At 51.3% G+C, this 20,656-nt stretch overlaps 1 protein-coding gene across 3 annotated transcripts in view; it reads right to left on the reverse strand.

The window, feature by feature from the left end:
• The window catches only part of COL23A1 (collagen type XXIII alpha 1 chain), a 356,586-nt gene that overhangs the window by 37,509 nt on the left and 298,421 nt on the right, over positions 1-20,656 (reverse strand). For all 3 annotated transcript variants that reach the window (XM_019655545.1, XM_019655546.1, XM_019655544.1), the window contains exons 4-5: positions 15,068-15,075; positions 13,515-13,541 (exon numbers count right to left, since the gene is read on the reverse strand). In XM_019655545.1, the coding sequence (XP_019511090.1) occupies positions 13,515-13,541; positions 15,068-15,075 (35 nt within the window). The remainder of the gene's footprint in view (positions 1-13,514; positions 13,542-15,067; positions 15,076-20,656) is intronic.

Here is a 20,656-nt window from a genome sequence, read left to right on the forward strand (position 1 = left end):
GGATGTCTTGCAGCAGGGGGGCTGCGCTGACTGCTCACCATACGGGGAGGCTCAGGTCTCCTGATCCATCAGTGACAGTATCTGTTGGACTGAACTAAATCAGTGAGCTGGCCGAGTTTAGATTCAGATGGCAGTAAATGCTCAGACCGGCCGGAGCTGGATGACTGTCTTGCTTTCTGGTTGTAATTAATGCTGATGGCTCCTGTCAGGGAATGGAGCCCTCAAAATGCACCGGGACAGGGCCCCTGGATGAGGGGGCTTACTGGGATTATCAGTCCAGGGCCCAGTAATTACGGCCCAGATGTTGACAATTCATCAAATTACAAGGCTGTTGGGGCCTGGGGTCTCAGCCGGGCTGTGCACATTCCTGTGTGAAGGCTCCCTCATTAGGGCTGTCCAGTGTGCGAGGGGGTGGGTGGGCAGCCCCTCGGGCAGGCCAGCCCCATGTGGTCCTGATTTCTCAGGCCAGGCTGTTTGCACACACAGGGGCCACAGCAAGACAGTCCGGGCATAACAATTTCCCAGACTTGAATTCTGCCCTCAGGAAAGGGAAGAAAGGACCCCCCCCTTCTTAGGTCCAGTCCGGCTGTAGCTGGTGCCAGGCTGCACAGCCTGGCACACAGTTCCTCCCAGGAAATCTCTTCCCAGGGTCTGGGGCACTCTGTAGAATGGGCTCTGCAGTCACCCAATGCACCCTAACTCACAGCACGCAGGGTGGGTGGTGTTGGGCTTTAGCTGGGTGGGGTCCCAAGAGACGGCCAAGGCCAGGGACCTGCCCTTCATTTGCTCCTTGGCCTCACACGCTGCTGCGTTCCCTGTCCTTGTCTGTACAGTGAAGGGCTGGGCCTGGAGCCAGGTTTGGTTTGGTCCATGCAGGTAAGAAAAACAAAACAAAAACCAAAACCAAACCTAACCTAATTAGTTGCAGCATTTACAAATTATGACGTTTCACGTAAATATCCGGACTTAGGCTTTCTCATAAACTTGGAAGATCTTGCACCCTGGGCACCCGTGCCTGGCACTGCCTGCTGGGCCAAGTGCTCCCTTAGCCGGGCACTACCCCAGAGCCACAGGCCCTGTCCCTCCCCACTGCCTCACACCTGGCCTGCTGCCCCATTGAGGTGACCTGCCAGCTCTGTCGGGGCATCTGGGCTTGTAACCCTCGGCCTAGAAAGTCTCCAGGTCCCTTCAGCTCTATAATTCTGTGAGGCCGGGAAGCCAGCTGGCTTCTATTTTGGGGAGACGGCATGCTTGGTGACTATGCTGCGTGCGCTGGAAGCAATTACACGTATGTCCATGTTATACATCATGGCTAGAAGAGGTGGTGCTATGCCTTTGAACTGATCCCCAAATACCTGCTTAAATTACACATTTGCCTGTTACATAATTACCCTGTCAGGTATTAGGAAAATTGTTCCTGGGTGGGGTAGAAGGGGTGATGGGCCTGACTCCCACTGGGTGTGGGAGGGTGGAAGATGGGCCAGTGAGTCAAGCTGTGTCTACCTGAGCTGCCTCAGGGCCAGTGTCACCAGCTAAGCACATGGGGATGGTGTGGCAGAAAGCAATGGGTAGCAGATAGGCCAGGGCACCCTTTTGGTGGCAGCCTCTGCTGGGTAGGGTGGAACACCAGCTGGCAGAGGGGTGACAGTTTCCATGTGGCTTGAACTACATGATGGAGACAGGGAGGCAGACTGCCTGGGACAGCACGGCTCAGAAGGTGCAACTGAGATCTGGCATTACTAGGATACCAGGGGACAGGGTGACCAGGACAGCTTGCAGCAGACACTGAGGCTCCGCAGGGACCCCTGACGCCTAGGCCACACAGCTGCTCTGTCCTACTGCCCCAGCCCTAGTCTGTGGGGCCATTGCCGTCTTCTTCATGGCTTCCCTCAGGTTTGATTGTCTAGCAGCCTCTCTGAAAGCATCCCCTGGGCTGCGGGTGGGTCCTCCTTGGTTTCTATAGGCAACATAATTATCACCCACTGGTAATAAATTGATTGGAACAGAAGGATCCAGAGATTTCATGTGAAATTTGGATTTCTAGCCTCTCTCGAAATATTAGAATATGTGGGCTGGCCGAGTGGCTCAGTTGGTTAAGAGCTTGCTCAAGAGTGCAAGCTCTGAGCAACAGGGTCACCGGTTCAATTCCCACATGGGCCAGTGAGTTGCGCCCAAGCTGAGCTTCTGCTGAGCTGCCAACAGGTGGCAGGATGGCTCAGCTGGTGAGAGCATGTGCTTCTAACAAGGTTGCCTGTTTGAGATGGTGGGCTATGCCCACACGCAACTAAGACTGAACTCGGCACCTTGAGCTGAGCTGCTGCCTGGATGGCTCAGTGGATAGAGCGTGCGCTCTTAACAACAAGGCTGCTGATTTGACTCCTGCATAGGATGGTGGCTATGCCCACTCGCAACTAATTGAACACAGCACCTTAAGCTGAGCCGTGTGACTGGACTTGGAGCTGAGCTTGCTGCACCCTTCACCAGTAAGACTGAAGGACAATAACTTGGCTGTTCCCCTTCCCCAATTCCCCAACACTGTTCCCCTCCTCCAATTCCCCAATAAAAGCTTAAAAAAAAAAGAAATATTGGAAAATGTAATGATTTACCTGCATGTACTGAACTGCAGCACCCCCTGTAGATGGGGCGTGAGCCCCCCAGTTCAGCCCAGACCCCACCTTTCCCTACTCTCTCCCACACCCAGCCAGCCTCACTTATTTCCTCACCTGGCTGGCCTCTGTAAGGCGTCAATGAGCTTGTGAGCCTGCAATTCTAGCTCTGAGCCATTTCTCCAACCTGTGGCCTAGGTCCTGGCCTCTCTCCCAGACCAGCCTCCACCAGCCTCCCTGCCTCTGCCCCCGCACAGCCATCCTTATGCACTTTGAAGAGGCAGAGACATCCTGATTGCTGTATGCCTGCCCTGCACACCTCGCAGTGAGCTGCATCACTTCCCTGTAGTCCATTTCTTCCTCTGGAAAGTAGGTGTGGTGTGGATGGAATGGCTTCCCACAGGTGACAGTGCCCAGCCCAGAGTGTGGCACCCAGTGAGTTGATTGAGTGTGACTGTAATGTGCTGGGCCAGTTCAGGGGTGAGAGTCCAGGAAATGGGGTGGAACTAAAAGACACAGTCCCTTGTCTTGTCACCTGGATGTCGACGACCCTGAACAGCTCTGCCAGACAGGTACCATTATTATCCCCATTTCACAGATGAGGAAACTGAAGCTTGCAGAGGCCAGGCATGGCCAGCTTGGCTTAGGACATGACTTTCATCTCATGCCTGAGCCTCAAGGCCTTCCTGTCTCACCACCCTCTCTGGGACAGAGCCACCCTTAGACAGAGCTGCAAAGCCCTTTGTCCTGGCATTCAAAGCCCCTCCTCTGCCTCCTACATGCCTCCTTCGAGATTCACACGTCATCTGTAAGAAGGCTCCCTCAACTCTCCCTCACCCCACCACACAGTTTCTGTTATTGATCCATTGCTGTCTTCCTGCCACCTTCCCTCCCACAGTGACTGTCCCCGAGGCTCCAGTGCCTACAATGGGCCCAGCTCTGAGGGATGTCTGTGAGTCTCTGAAATGCCCCCTCTCTACGCCCCCAAGCTAGGCTTGTGCCATGTGGCCCTACTAAGTGTGGGTCTGAGCAGCCCCCAAAAGGGAAGCCTTGTTGCTGGAATGACCCCTCACCTCGCATGGGAGATGACCCACTGGGACCAATCTCTCTCTGGACGCCCTTCCTGACAGGTGGGTGTGCAGCCCCAAGGCAGAAGCCTTGACTTGCACACCTCCAGTGATGGGGAACCCCTTCCTGGGCAGCCTGATGGATTTGCAAAATTTTTGTTTAAGTTTGGCCCTTCCCAGATTGGATGCCACTGCAAATTCTCTCCACCTTGTGGCCCTTGGGGAGGCAGCCAACTGGTTCCAGGACTACCGGCCTGTCACTCTCCACCCTCCCTCTCCTGTTCCCTTGCCAGCCTGGCCTGTCTTGGGTGTGCCCTCTCTCTGCGCCCTCTGTCTGGACATTCCCCCTTAAGCTCCCCACTTGTCAGCACCTGCTCAGGCTTTTGACCTTGGCTCATAACTCACTTCCTCCTCTGACTCCCAACAGGCCAGGCCTGGGTTACAGGTGTTTGCAGCAACCTGTACCTTCCTGACACTGACCACTGTGCAGAGTGAAGTCAGGGGTTCCCATGAATTTTGATTCTCGGTCCCACTCAACCACAGCTTCCACGGATATGGGGCCCCGGATATGTTTCTCGTGATTGTATCCCAAATGCCAAAGTCCCTCATTCATAGTGAGAACACAATAAGTATTTGTTGAATGAATCAAGTGGATGACTCTGAATGAATGTCCAGTTTCCCACTGGCTCCAGTGCAGGGCCTTGGAACACCAGAGGGCGCTCTTGACCTGCTGAAGGCTATCCTGGGCAACTGCTGACTCCTGCACTTAGGCCAGAGCCTGGGAGGTCAGCCAGGACGCTGGGCATTGAGGACACTGGCCAAGGAGGGAATTCTTCAGCCTCCAGGGCTCCCCCTGCTGGGGTCAGTGGCCATCACAGTGGCAGGAAATGGCACTCACTGAGCCCAGCCAGTGTGCCCAGCACTAGCGTTATCCCAACTGCTGAAGAGGGGTTAGGGAATACGGTCTACGAACTCCGAAGGCCAATTTCTCTCCAGCACATGAAGAGACAGGCGTCCAGTCCCTGATTTCAGGAGAAATGGGTGGACGAGCTTTGTACCCAAATACCTGTATTCTCGCAGACGTATTGTTTTGGAAGACCTGAGTTTTCTACAGCGACCTGGTGCAGGTCTGTAAGCGCCCTCTCCCATTGCAGTGGGGTGGGTGTGCTGGAGGCTGGGGAAGCAGGAAGAGTTTCTGTCAGCAACCAGCCTGGAGGGCCCCACTCGCAAAGGTGTCACACCCCCAAAGGGCAGGACAAGCCTTCTCTGCCAGCCCCCACAGGGCTGACCTGCCAAGTGCTCTCCCAGAGCTGGGCTTGGGAGGAGGCACCTCGGAGGCTGAAACCCAGGGCTGGGGATGCCCTGGCCAGATGCGAAAAGCTACGGAGAGCGAGCGATGCATCTGGAAACCGAGGGCAGCAGCAGCAGCAGCAGCAGCACAGGCTTCCTGTCCTTCAGCTGCCCTACAGATGACACTCGAGGGGCCACAGCAAGGCAAGGTGGTCTGAGTCAAGGAGCCCCTGCCCCGGGCTGATGAGGGACCCTGGGGAGAAAAGGCCAGCGTGACAGCTCTTTCTCAAGGACCAAGGTTCCAATCTGGAGGCTTTCACTTCAGAAAACCTGCTTTCATTCTGTGTCTGCATCTGGAGAGCTGGGGAGCAGCACTGTGGGGGTCAGATTAAAATGAGATGTAGGATGTCAGAGTCTAAAAACAGATGAATTTGGGATATTACAGATGAATCATTGAACTAATTACATATTTACAATCAAAGCTGTTTTTGAACAACAAGAGTGCAAGAAAGCATATGAATGAATGTGTGCTGCTCTGTGGTCCTTCTTTGTTCACTTGATTAATTCCAAACAATCCAACTGAGTCATTTACTTCAAAATTGGTCCCAGGCTGAGGCCCTGCCACACGGCCCACATATCAGCTCGGAGCTTTTGCCGTCCCTGTCCCCAGGGTCTAGGCCGTTGGTGCTCCCGTAACTGCTTCTGGAGACGCTGTGCAGCTCCTCGCTCCCACCCATCCCCTTCACCCCACAACGACCCCTGTGCGCAGTGCTTGCGGGGCTGCTGCTGTCGGGCCTGAGGAGAGCTGGTTCTGGTCCCTTACCTGCCGGTGCCGGCCTGCAGCTCCCACCAGCTCTCAATTCTCAGGTTGGCTCCCTCCCCTCCATCCTCACCAGGACATTCTTGATTCAGGCTTCAGCTGCGAATTATTGCATCCGCCTCCTACCTGAACCCCTTTCTCCAGTCTCTGCCCTGGAGCAGGGAGGCCTTTTCAATACACACATCTGTCTGTTTCACTGAGGGGCTTCCTGGGCTCCGAACTCTCCTGCTGGGTGGGTGGGAGGCCCTCCACTCGGCATCACCTCTCCTTTCCCTGCCAGCCCTCTGCAGTATTGTCCCTGGGCACATGAGACCACACTGCACCCGCTGCTGTGTTCACGGTGCCTGTGTTGGTGCTGCATGGAATGCCTTCCCCTCTTATTCTCCTGCCAAACTCCTCCTTATCCCTCAAGACACACCTCAAATGTCCCTCTTCTGTGAGGCCTTCCCTGGTCCCAGGCAGTTATCCACGCCTTCCTCCGTGGAGCAGAAGCCCTGTCTATGTGCATTTAACCCTTCCCACTGCACGGTAAAGCTCGCTGTATGGGAGGGTTTCATACTCGATTGGGGGACAGTGGGCGGGATGGGTGAGTGACAGGCCTTCATTTGTGGTCAGAATCCCAACAGAGGTAGCGGGGTCCAAAAAGCCATTTTATGAAACAGCTCAGAGCCCAAATTAGTGAGGACATACGAGCACTTGCTGAGTGGGACATGTGCTTCCCGGGGCCTGCTAGCCTGGTCTCCTTCCGTCAAGTAACACGGTGTGAGACAGAAACGTGCAGCTCTAGTTTGTGGAGGGGTAGATGAGCCACACAGGGTTCCGTGATGGGCTCCAGTTTAACAGAGGCCTTTGGAACTGGTGCCACCTGTAGGCCGGGGAATCAAGGGGACTCCAGAGCTCAGCACGGTAGGAGAACAGACCACCGTCTGTGCCCTAGGGGTCTGCAGGGGGAAGTCAGGCCCACATGTTCGCCACTGTGAGATCCAGAAAAGTGGCATGGCCACTCTAAGTCTCAGTTTTTCAATCCACAAAATAGCACAAATCGTAATGCCTGCGGATGGGATGTGCTTTGAAACTTTGAAGCGCTGCACAGACCTGGTTCTTAATGTTCTCATCCAGGCCAAACCTCGCACTTTGCAAATGTGAACACAGAAGCCCAGGAAGGCTGAGTGGCTGCCTAAAGGCAGGGGTGGGGCCTCTGGCATGACTGTGGCCCCCTGGGCAGTTCTGCTCCACTCAGCTGCTCCCTGACAGGATAAGACCTGGCCAGGTAAATGAAATTGGACATTTCATCACGATGGAGATGTGTTTCTTCCTAATTTCTAATAATGGTCACAATACGGATGTATGAATGAGGAATAGGAGAGAAGGTGGGATAGAGAAATGGACTTCTTTAAGTTAGACCTTTTTTCCCCCCATGTTTTTGGAAAGCAAGAAAGGGTCTTAACAATTTGGTAAGGGAGTGGAAAGCAGTGCATGGGGAGAGAGTTCCAGGGCCGAATAAAAACAGGATGAGGGGGAGAAATGGAACGTTCTCTCCAAATACCTGGTGAGAGGGGAAGGACCCTCCACCAATGAATAGGCAGTTGTGAGCCCAAGCCTGCTGCTGGGACCCGCTTACTGATGGGGTGTCGGGTGTGATGGAGAAGAGACCACAGCCCGGGTGCTAATGGGCTTTGTCATATGGGTGGGCTTGCGCCTTAGCCAAGTCCTGACACTCTCTGAGCTCAGCATCCTCATTTGTCAAGTAGAGCCAATACCACCAACCTCCCAGGGTGAGAGTGCGTGTGAGCCTGCACCAAGCAAGCACTCAGCAGGTGCACTTGCTTCCCTGGCCTGATGGAGGGGCTTTGGGGGATGGGAGGGGACAGTCTTTTCTTCCAGTTCCCTTTGGAGGGGGAATCTCTGAGCCCTTGGCACGGCACTCCGTCTTTGGGGACAAGTGGTTTCTATAAACAGAGCTAAGTTTTGTTGGTTTCCCGCCTCTCACTGTGGCCTCTAAGATTCTACTTGATGCAGCCCTGGAGACCTCTCTGGCTTCCCTTTCACCATCTTCCCGTCAGTTGCTCACTCACTCCAGCCACAGTGGCCTTGTATGTACCCTGGAAACATGAAGCTTGTCCCAAACTCATGACCTGTGCACTTGTTTTCCTCTGTCAGGAGCACTTTTCCTGTCAAGACCACTGCATTTTTTTTCATCATTTAAGTCTCAGCTCAAATGTCATCTTCCCTAAGAGCCTTCTGATTGCTCAATCTAAATTAAACCCTCCATCTACCCAGCCAGCACTCTCATCATGTCCCTGCTTCCTTCTCCGCACATGTTGCTGTTTGAAGCTATCTTGTTGGCTTATTTGTTACTTGTTTATTGCTTCTCTCCTCCCCACTACAGAAAGACGCCTTGTCTCTCTTGTTCGGTACTGGTCCAAAGACGCAGAAAAGCATCTGCCACAGAGTCACTGATGGATGGGGTGGCACGTTCCCCATCCCAGGACCTCGGCACCACTGGCATATTCTAGGTTCCATAATCTCCATGTATCTTTGACCTCGTAACCTCACACTCTCCTTATATGTCCAAATGCAAAGAAATTCGAAGCCCTGGAAGGTGTCACCAAAACCATGTTTTTCAAGAAATGTTTTGAAGGCGTAAAACAAACCAGGAAGTCACTAAAGTTCAACAGTAAGCATCAGAAAGATCAAACACCAAAGTAGAGGGGAAGTGAGGCTTTTGGTGGTGTACAATAAATAAGAGATGATGAGGGGCGTCTAACGTTTTCTGTGCGAAAGTCAAGGTGTAGGCAAGACTGAGCCTTGCATGAGAGATAAGTCTTTTCATCATCAACAGAAGTCATAATTTGTAGCAGAAAAAAGGGGTTGTGATAAGAAACCTCCAGGAAAATCACAGCGACCCTAACAGTTCCTCCCTCGTTATGCAAACTGGCTGTGTTGGTCCCCTTCCCCCACAGCTTCCAGAAGACTGAGACTGGGTCTGATTCCACCTTTGTGCCCCCCTAGTACCCAGCATAGGGCATGACATACCTTACAGATTTGTTGAACAGAACCAAGCCTCCTATTTATGAGATGGCAAAACCACTTTATCAATGTAAATGCAGATTACTACTCAAAAATGCAAGACTGCTGAGCCCAGAGCTCCCTGAAGGTCCCACCTTGGATTCACAATATTCTGAGATCAAAACCCCCCCTATGCTGCTGATGCCATGATGTCTGTTGTCCCTGGACCAATTGGGATCCCAAAGCTCTCAAACCTGGTGATTTCCTCTTTAAATGCTTTACCTGCAATTCCAAACCCTACCACAAGGTGGCAGTTAGGATTACAGGAACCTTTTAAAAGCTAGTTTAATCTCTAAAACTACTTCTAATGAAAACACATCCTAAATTAAAACAAGATACCTATATACACACATCCATTTTTAAAAACTTATTGTATTGGCATAGATTTAAAAGTATGATAATACCCACAGGTGGCCAGGGATTGGGGGAACATGAAGCATTCATATGATGTTGGTGGGTATGTTAATTAGTGCAGCCTCCTGGAGGACAATTTGGCAATATACATCAAAAGGTTTAAACACGTGCAAACTGTTTAGTCCAGCAATTTAGCTTCTAGACATTTTTTCTAAGGAGATAATGGAAGTAAGCTTTGATTTATTCCCAGGATGTTGACTGCAAGGGTGAAAAAATTTCAATATAAATAATATAACTTGTAGCTTGGTTAAATAAATTATGCATGATAAAACACTATGTATTTTACATTCTATAAGAATTCTTAGTGGTGCAGAAAAATCTCATGACACATTAAGTGAACAAAATAAGCTACAAAAAATATATCCACTGTAATCCCAGTTTTAGAGTAAGAAATATAGAAACAAACTTGTGTGTAAAAAATATAAGAACAAACACCAAAATATTGAGAGGACTTATCTGTGGGTGGTAGGGTTATGGATGATTGCTTTTTCCTCTTTTGTGCTTTTCTCTATTTTGGGAAGGTTTTATAATAAACACGCTTCTGTTGTCATCAGCAAAGAGCGATGAATGAATCCACAAGGACAGGCTGGCCTCTGCACAAGACGGCTGTGGGCACATGACCCCGGGACCTGTCAGTCCACACTCTACCCCATGGACATGGGTGGCTCCTAGCCCCCCCAACCCCCCACTCCCATAGGGTCCACACATGGACCAGGTTTCAGCTGCTCTTGCTGAGAGGAGGGACCAGCCTGGATTAATCCAGAAAACACAGCCGGCAGTCTCTACCACAATCCTCTGCAACTCTTTTCTTGCCCTTTAGTAACATGTTTTTAGCACAAACTGAAAAAAAAAAATCCTTCCTGAGGCTGGTTTTGAAGTTTATTAAGCTTCAGAAAACACCCGTTTTCTACAGCTGACGGTTTTCAAGGCCGTTTTCCTCTCTAAAGTCTGCCGATGTGTGTTGGTGGGTCAGAATGGTTTTCCTACCCTGTCTTTCCTCCCCTTGAGGCTTTCTGTGGTGAGGAAAGAGTGACATTATTGAGGGGCTGCTGTGTGCACTGCATTCGCGCTCTTCCTGTGTTACCCACTGATCCCCCAGCTCTGTGGTGTGATCTCCCAGGTCCCAAGAGGCTGAGATGCCTGCCCGAGTGTGCACAGCTTAGCTGGGACCTGACCTGGGTCTGACTGATGGGAAGCTCGTTTGATACTCAGCATGAAGTGCCTCTTAGACGGCCTAGGCCCCTCGTGCCCACGCAGTGGCCCTAACCTCTAGGATGACACATGAAGCCATCTGTAAACAGACCCCAGTTTGGGAGCCAGGCCCTCCCCAGGCAAAGAGATCTGGATTTCAACTCAAAACACGTAAGCCCCTCCCGCCCACCGTCCCCTTGCCCACGTGGGCCTGCTTTCCCTCCTGTGGGGGAAGCCAGGTCAGGTATCACCTCACAGAAGGGACAGCCCTTGAAGTAGTGCCAGAACCAAGGTGCTTGGAGGCACACAACTGGGCGAGCCAGTTGGCTCCTGGGCTGGAGGCACGAACGCCCTGAAGCCAGCCAGGGAAGAGGCCCAGGTCAGTGTAGAAACTGAGATGTTCGTGCAAACTGGGGCAGGGTGACCTCAGGAAAAAGGGTGACCCGGCCCTGGGGCAATCATGGGTGTGATACCACCTTCCCTTCACCCAGTGCTTGGCCAGGCCTGCTCAGGGCTTCCTAGGGATGAGGAGCTGGAGGGGCCAAGGGCACCGCTGGAGCTGCCTGCAAACGGGCAGTGGGGAGGGCTTGCTGGGCTCTAACCGCCTCCTTCCCAAAAAGCTCCCAAGTTCACACCAGATGGACACACTGCTTGCACATCCTTCTCTAGCCTCCTCTATGCCCACATTCTCAGAGCCCCATCTCTGGCCCAGGCTGAGTATCTCACACGCTAACCCTTCAGGCTAGATTTCTGACAGCCCTGTGATGCCAACCTGTGACTGGGCCACTGTCTGCTGTGACCCATGGTGTTTGGGTGCTCCAGGAGTGACCTCATTTCACCTGAACCCCAGATCCCCTCTTCATAGGGAAGGAAATGGAGACATAGGGCAGCCAAGGTATTCATCCCCCAGGTTCACCCCCCAGCCACCTAACTCTGTACCAGGATGCTTGCCTGTTGCCCAGAGTTCCCCGGCCACCCTCACCTTGCCCCTGTCCACTATCAGCCAACGTTCTCTCTGATGCTAGGGAGAAAGGAGTCCTTGGTCACCGTGTGCTCAGAGGAGATGACAACGGGGGAAGAGGGGAGGCACCAACTCCCCAGCCATCATCCTTGGTCTTTTGGAAGTGAGCATCTACAGTCACGAGTAACCTGGGGATGGCCGAGTGGCTCAGTTGGTTAAGAGCACGAGCTCTGAGCAACAGGGTCGCCGGTTCGATCCCACATGGGCCAGTGAGCTGCGCCTGAGCTGAGCTGCCGCTGAGCTGCCAACAGGTGGCAGGATGGCTCAGATGGTGAGAGCATGTGCTCCTAACAACAAGTTGCTGGTTCGACTCCCGCATGGGATGGTGGGCTATGCCCCCTGCAACTAAGATTGAACATGGCACCTTAAGCTGAGCAGCTGCGAGCTGCTGACGGGTGACCGGATGGCAACTGGACTTGGAGCTGAGCTAGCTGCGCCCTCCACAACTAAGATTGAAGGACACAACTTGGCTGTTCCCCTTCCCCAATTCCCCAACACTGTTCCCCTTCCCCAGTTCCCCAACAAAATCTTTTTTTTTTTTTTAAAAGAGTAACCTGGACTGTAAGCTTAACTGGGTCATGCTGGGGGGTTTCTGTCAGAAAGTCTCCAGCCCTCCTGAGCTGGTGAAGCAAACTGTCCCCAAGGCACGAGGCTGTAGTAGTCCAGCAAAAGCCTGTGGCGCCCCAAGAATCTGGCTGCCTGCCATGTAGGAATGGGGAGTCTGACTCCTCCCTCGTCAGGGATGCTACTGGGGAGGTGGTGGGCCTGGCCCTCAGGGTGCTCACGCAGGATGAAGGTGGATCCTGCCTGTTTTTCACGTTTCCTTCTACTTCATGCCTAGCAGGACGTTTCTGGTCTGGGAGGCCAGGCTGCCCGCCGCTGTGGGAGCTATTTTGACTGATCCAGAGACCCCAAACTCTACTCTGGACCCAGCATGGGCCACTCTTGACACAAGATAAATACCCCCAGAATCTCTGCCAAGTCCTGGAGGGCCTGGTTTGTGATGCATTTTGTGTAACCGTCACCTCCTCAGCCTCATTTAATCCCAACTCCAATGCTGCGACGGAGGCCTTCATCATCCCATTTCACAGAACAGGACACTGAAGCTAAAGAGGGTGAGCACCTTTCCCAAGGTCACCCAGCTAGGAGGCACAGCGTGGGAACTCAAGTCCAGGTTTCCCTTATGCTTGGGATTCCCCTCCACAGTCTCCCGGGAAGGCAGCTCCTGCAGGGCTGGGGATACCCCACCCTATCTCCAACACAAGCCCAGCAGAGTCTGGACAGATCTGGCCATTAGAGAGTCCTCTGAATCAATCAACATGTCCCTTCTTGCATTGTACTGGCCTGAGACACCGAACAAACATGTCCCCCAAAAGGGCGGTCCCGCCATACTCTCCTCCCACCAGGCTTGCCCCCTGCTCTAATATGTCAGGACTTCTGGGCAGAACTCGCAGCCCACAGCCATCCTCCACCTTGTTTCTTATGTGCTCCTCACCCAGCCTGGGCTGGGGACATTGATTTGAAGTAAAAGCTAAATTTTAGGTTTAATTGTAAAAGCTCTGAGACGTGACCATGCCACAAAGGCCGAGCTACAACCCACCTATCTCCCGTTTCCGAGTGGTGACAGAACACCACTCGGACAGGGAGTTTCCTGTGCACTGGGAAGAGGCAGGCACCAAGCTGGCCTGGAGTGTGCTCAGGTGCCAAGGGTTGGACCCTGGGCTCCGGGAGACATACTGGCAGGAAGAGCAGTGCTGGGTGGACTCAGGACACCAAGGAGACTCCTTCTCAAAGCCTCTTTGCTTTGCCTGCGAGGCAGCTGAAGCTGCAGACAGTTCCTGCCAGGCTGCTGCCTTGCAGACTGCATGTCCTGGGTCTCCACAGAGCTAATGCTAATCCCTCCACAGAAAGACCAGAGCCCGTGAGGAGCAGACAAGGGGGAAGAGAGGAGGGCAGACAGTAAAATAAAAGGCTCAGAGGAAGAATACTGGCTTGAGAGAAAAGGGCAAAGAGAGCAAAAATAAATGGTAAATTACCGGGTAGCCATCTCGTCCTGATTGCCCCTGTGGTAATTAATATGTCATTAATAATCAGACTTTCAGCAGAAAACCATATGGTAACACTTAGTACTCATTCGGGGCCCCAGACTCCCCTGTGTTTTGTGGCAGAGGCTGCTGGTGGAGCACTGATACCTTTGCGGGGAGACTCAGGGCACTGACAGGTCTAGAGCACGGAGCACCCACTTCTCAGCTCATTGGGCCAGGCTGGAGGGGCCACCAGGGCACATACCCATGCATGTCCTGCCCATGCCAGCCAGCACACATGGCAAGGACCAGGTGAGGACATGGGGTTCATGAGGGTGGTGTCAGCCACCATGGAAAATGCTCCTAAAATGCTGAGGGGCCTAGAGAGCAGATGTGGGTTTCCTGCCTACTACTGGGATGGGGTGAACCCAGGAAGACAGCCTTGGAAGCCAGAGATATGGGGGGAAGGGCACTTATAGTTACTGGATGCTTCTCCGCCCCCACGTGCTTGGAGCACTGACTGCCAGGCCAGTGTCTCGTCGCAGGCATCCATCTCAGGCTGCAGCTTGAGAATTCTGCATTCATTTAATGTACTTAATTGTTTAACAGCCAAGTTAAAAAACGCCTTGCTCCATCACCCTCTTCATTACGCACTTCAGCGAGTTCACACAGGCTACCTCCATGTGACAGTCAGGGATGACTCAATAGCGAAAAAACTGCTTGTGGCCAATACATCTACACATTCTTGCTGGCTTGCTTTTTGGCTTAATGTGGTCCTACACGCATTGAAAAACCCAGATTCCAAAGGGTGCCGATCAGGACATGAATCACAGTTAAGTGGAAGTCAAAAATAAAACAGCTCATCAGAAAGGAATTCCTTTAGAAAGTTCAGACTCTCAATGTGCTGCTTCTTTTTTTTCTTTCTTTTCAATGTGCTTCTTGAATCGATTAACCAGAATTTATCAGGCAAAAACTGCCACAATGACTCAAAACCAGTGATAGTTCTTGGAGAACAACGGGATTTCCGGTTCAATGCTACCTGGGGTGCCAGCCCCTCCCCACACCTTTCTCAAACCCAACACCCTCATGGGTAGCTGCCCAACTCAGAGAGTCAAACACACTTTGGCAAAGAGAAATGGACCCTAGCATCCAGTGATTAAGCCCAAGTCAGTCTGGCATAACTGCTTGACTCCAGAGCCCTTTCTGCCAAAGCACGTGAGACAAAAACGTTTAAACAGATTGACTATGGCAGAGCAGTTAGAACACATAGGCGTTGCATTTCTGTGTACCCAGTGGAGCCAGGGGCCGGGTGAGGAGCAGCCAGGCTCGTGCCAGCTCTCTTGGAAGGGAAGTGGTCACAGAATTCTTCAAGGGGCAGGTCAAGCCGGTGGAATTCTGTGCTTGCATTCATCTGCATATTTAAAAAGATATGGCCCCTGTCCAGACTGTTTTGTTATTTTTAAGACACACCTCTCCAACCAAATACCATATTCATGGAAGTGCTACAGAGAGAGAACAAAATGTCTTATCTTTCAGGAGCAGAGTGAATAATCCAGGGCACTTACTGGAGGACCTGCAAAACACAAGCAGAGAGGCCACAGTTAGAACCAAAGGGTGGGAGAGACCCCTCACCATGATGGGCACTCTTGCACAGCTACTGGCCACCCCTCTGCACGAGGCTTTGATGTTGTCACAGGCCCCAAAGCAAACGGCAGGGCAGAGGGAGCAACTTTGCCCTTGGAGGGGCTGGGGTGGTTGTGTGATGACAATCGGTTCATGCATTCATTTCACGAGGCGGCTGCTCGGGCTGCCCATGTTGAACTTTGGCTACCTGGGCAGGAATCAGACCTTTTTCCCGCCTAAAGGACAAATTCAGGTGCTCACTGGGGTGTCGGTTCATTTCTACTGAAGGGGAGAGACTTGGGGGAGAAAACGTTTGGGGCAGTGGGAAGAACATTGTAAGGGCACTGGGGTGTGTGTGGCTGAGCAGATGTGTGGGCGGTGGCCAAGGCCCAGCCCCAGGGTAACAGGCACCACGCCTGGGTACACGGGGTACTTGAAGGGGACAAGTCTATAAGTACAGCTGCTGCTGCAGGAAAGGTTGGTACAGCAAGCTGAGGCTTGTCCCATGGAGATGCAGACTCACGGAGAGTTCGTGACACCAGCAGTTGTCATCACCTTATGGTTTGCAAATCGCATTGCATATCTGTTACTGCATCTGATCTTCTCAGTAATTTGTGAGAGGGTGTGATGAACACACCCATTTGACAGATAACAACAGAAAGAAGTGACTTGTCTAAGGCCACATAATTGGTTAGGGATGGAGCTTGTCCAGGAAGGAGGTGTCCCAACTCAACTCCCTCTACTCACTTTCCACTAAACCACATGGACTCCCGGCAGACCCCGGACCTCAGTCTGGAGAGTGAGGCTGCACAGGGAGGCAAGTAATGGGATCCAGGGGTGAGATAAGACCTCGGGCTCACAGAATTTTCCTTGAACGAACAGGTACTTAAGAAAAACAATTACACAGGGCAAAGTACCGGAGCTCCCAGCATGTGACAAGGGACCCGAGCCAGATTTGGCCCACTCAGGGTGGGAGGCTAGGCTGAGTACTGAGGGTGAGGACGATTTCTGGGAGAAGGAGGAGGAGGGAGAAGCATGACAGATGGGAAAGCTCAGGACATGCCAAGATCACTGGGCTTTTGAGGGCTGCAGTAGGGGAGAGGCTGGGGAGAAGGCAGGGCCAGCCAGAGCACTGGGCCTGGTTTCCATGTCATGACCAAGGAGGGCTTGATTCAAAGGGCAGTGGAGGTGGGGCACTGAAGGGTTCTGCATGGAGGAGTGATTTGAGGGGCCAGGAATGGGTGTCCACACGAACTGCAGCTGTCCCTGTGCTGGCAGTGGAGACAGACAGAGGTGAGTCAGAGGTTACTTGTCAATGAGGACAGATAGGACTTGCTCTTCAATTTAATGGCAGAGGTGGGAGTGGAGGGTTGCATGGAGCATAGAGTAAGGAGAGAGGTGAGAAAAGGAGTTTTGGCTTGAAAGCTTATGGATGATGGTGCTAATACTGAAGAATGGTAACATGGGGGCTGCGTGTCTCCTAAGTCTAGACTAGGGGTGGGCAGGGTGTTGGCCATTTGGACATCCATACAGCTGACTTCTTACTTTCAGCCAAGGACCTTGCTCCCTGTTTTACAAAGAAAAGCTGCCAGACGGATGCACTATCATCTTTCCGATGCCACATGCACACACCTGCCTGCACCTCTGCCTGTGCCCGGCCTCCTCTCCAAGTCCCTCAGGTTAAGTAGGAGGGGCTGACCTGCCTCCACCTTCTGGGGACCCTGCTGCGCCCACCACACCCACCATCCCTCTGCCCGTCACAGTCAAGCACTCCTCTAAAGCAGATCCTTCCCAACAGCTCTGAAACGTGCTCCAATTCCTCTGATTAAAAAAAAACAAACATGTATATTTCAATTTTTCAATTACAGTTGACATACAATATTATATTAGTTTCAGTTGTACAAGAGTGATTAGACATTTATATAACTTCTGAAGTGATCACCCCAGTTAAGTCTAGTACCCACCTGACACCATACATAGTTATTACAATATTATTGACTATATTCTCTATGCTGTACACCTCCGTGACTATTTTGTAACTACCAATTTGAACTTCTTAATCCCTTCACCTTCCCCCCACCCCCAGGCCCCTCTTCCATCTGGTGACCATCAATTTATTCTCTGTATCTATGAGTTGATTTGTTTTGTTTATTTATTTTGTTTTTTAGATTTCACATATAAGTGAAAGCATATTGTCTTTGTCTGACATATTTATTTGACTTAGCATAATACCCTGTAGGTCCATCCATGTTGCCGCAAATGGTAAGATTTCATTCTTTTTTATGGCTGAGTCATTTTCCATTGTATATATGTACCCCTTCATTATCCAGTCATCTATCAATGGACACTTAGGTTACTTTCATATCTTGGCTATTGTATATAATGCTGCAATAAACATAGGGATGTATATATCTTTTGAATTACTGTTTTAGATTTTTTTTTTTGATACTCAGAAGTGGAGTTGCTGGGTCATATGATCTATTTTTAACTTTTTGAGGAACCTCCATACTGTTTTCCATAGTGACTGCACCAATTTGCAATCCCACCAACAGTGCATGAGGGTTCCCTTTTCTCCACATCCTTGCCAATACTGGTTGTTGATTTATTGATGATAGCCATTCTGACAGGAGTGAGGTGATATCTCATTATGGTTTTAATTTGCATTTCCCTGATGATTAGTGATGTTGAGCACTTTTTCATATGTCTATTGGCCATCTGAATGTCCTCTTCCAATCCCACTGATTGAAAAACATCCTTTGCTCGCACGCCCTCCTCTATTCCTACCCAGCCCTCTCCCTCACAACCACATTGTAGGAAAGAGGTCACCAGGGTGTGTGTGGTATGTCTGACATCACTCAAGCTAGTAAGGGGATAGTCTAGGCTGACAGCGGCACCATGGGATCCCATCCATGGCACCATCCACCATCTCCAAAGGCGTGGCCAGAGTAGGAGTGGCAGCACTCCACACTGATCCCATTGCTGGTGGGACAGGCCACATCTAAAAGACTCCAAAACACACCAAGCCACCCCCTCTCTCGGGCCCTACTGACACCATATCCACAAGCCATCACCACTTCGCAGCGACACCACCATCACAGCCTCCTAACCAGATTTCTTCTTCTGGGCACCCCACATCCACCAGCTAGAAGGGCCCTTGAAAAATGCTCACCCCTTCCCAGGGCTTCTCACTGCACCTGGAATAACATCCAAACTCCCGCTCTCCTGTGTGGCGCTGCTCCTCGTCAATGCCCCACCCTCGGCCACCACACTGCACTTGTCTCTCTAGGTTCACCAAGAAGCCAGCTCTCTTTGGCCTCAGGACACTCACATCTACCATGTTCCTGGGGTCGGTGGGTCACATTCATCGCCACCACCTCAGAAAAGCCTTCCCTAAGTGTGAAATCTGAAGATGTCTCTTCACCCTTCAACCCACTGGTTTCTATCACAGCTCCCTGCTATTTCCTCCCCAACACTGATCACAATTTTTGATTGTTAAATCTGTTTATTTGTCATCATTGATTGTCTGTCAGCCCCATCAGTAAGGCTGGGACCCCCTCTGCCTGACTTCCCGCTGTCTCCTGCTGCTTAGCACAGGGCCTGGCAGGCGCTTACACTCAGTAACTATCCACTGAACGGATGAGGGGCCACGTGGCTGGCCATGGCTTCTTCTAAGCCCTCCACACTAGACTTCATTGCCTAGGGTTTGTGCTGTGGCTGCTGTAGCCTCTGGAGATGGGATCTGGGGCCAGCAGCGGGCTGGGCACCCAAGAGTGATGAATGGGGCAGAGGGCCTGGCTCAGGCTGTGCAGTGGCCCCTGCCAAGAAATGAGGCTGGCTGGAGGGTGGTTCCTCCATGGCCCGGCCCCATCCCACACACAGCTTTCAAACATGTGGCTCCAGGCATTGCCTGGATCTGCTGACTCTGCTGTCAGGAATGTGGGAGCAATTAAATAAGAGCCAGATGACTTTGGAAATAAATGAAATAGGTCTAAGGGAGTAGAAGGGTCAGTGACTCTGTGGACTGTTTAACTGAACTGATGTGGCCTGACAGGGTTTCCCAAATTGGGAGCCATGTCCACTTGCACCTTGAGGTTTGAAGGGTACATGAGCGGCTTGTTGACAGGTAAGCAGAGGTGTGTGGAGGGTCTGAGGCCCCACAGTGCCCACCTTGAGCTCCTGGGATGATCATTGTATGAGTGTTTCCCAAATGGCATATTCCTGAAAAAGCAAACTGGGAAGAATATTTTCCACAGCCTGGCAGGTGCCTAAGCTGCACGGCAGGGAGTGAGGGCTGGCCTTGGTGCCCATGGCTCCTGGGGCCATTCTACCTGCTCACAGCCCACAGCTGCTCCTCTGTGTTGTGCCCAGACTCCTGACTCCACTCCACCTGCTCCCTGCTCTGCCCAGCAGGCCCTGGCTCTGATCCAGCCCTCTGCCCCCCCGCCATTCAGCAACCTCAGGTTAAGAGGCCCTGGCTCCTGACTCTTGAAAATCCAAACTGCCTCCACCATGAGGACAACCTTCAGCCATGCTTCTCCAGGGGTTTCCCAGTGAGGCAGAGAGGGCCAAGGGCTTTTAAACCAGTAAATGAAATGAGGCTTGGAGGTTGGCAAGTTCAGAGCCAATAAGGAGTTAGGGAGGCGGGCACTTAGCTCAGGCCTCAGGCCCTGGCTTTAATTAGGCCAACACTATCATGGTGTGTCCAGGCCTTAGAACCCTGGCTCTCCAGCAGATGAGCTCCTGACCCCCCTGAGCAAGTGCCTATTCTCCCTGAGACAAAGTCTGGTCCTGTGAAATATGGGCGTAACCTTCCCTGATTCTCTGGATTGCTACGAGGATTGAGCGAGATATTGTGTGTGTGTTAAGTGCCCAGGTCAGCACTGGCACAGAAGAGGCACCAAAAAACAATGCAGGTTGGCATTATGGTCATGTGCTGCTTAACGATGAGTGTATGTTCTGAGAAACGCATCTTTAGATGATTTTGTCATTGTGTGCACATCATAGAGTGTACTTACACAAACCTAGGTGATATAGCTTACCATACACTTAGGCTCCTAGGCTACAAGCCTGTAGAGCATGTTATTAATATATCCTCACCAACACCTGTTATTTTCTGATTTTTTAAATAGTAGCTATCCTAATGGGTATGAGGTGATATCTCACTGTGGTTTTGATTTGTACTTCCCTAATGATTAATGATGTTGAGTGTCTTTTGGGTTGTGCTATTATATATATATATATATATATATATATATATATATATATATATATATATATATTTATTTATTTATCTATTCTGCCAATCTCTGTGTTTGATTGGAGAGTTTAATCATTTTATATTTAATGTAATTGCTCCTAAGGTAGGACTTATATATACAAATTTGCTATTCAATTTCTATATATCTTATGTTTTCTTGGTTCCTCAATTACTCCACTACTGCTTCTTTTCTATTAAGTACCGTATTTGCCGGCGTATAAGACGACTTTTTGGCCCTGAAAAATATGCCTCCAAGTGGGGGGTCGTCTTATAC

The sequence above is a fragment of the Hipposideros armiger genome, unplaced genomic scaffold (genome assembly GCF_001890085.2).
Source record: "Hipposideros armiger isolate ML-2016 unplaced genomic scaffold, ASM189008v1 scaffold_242, whole genome shotgun sequence".
In the NCBI taxonomy this organism is placed as follows: Eukaryota; Metazoa; Chordata; class Mammalia; order Chiroptera; family Hipposideridae; genus Hipposideros; species Hipposideros armiger.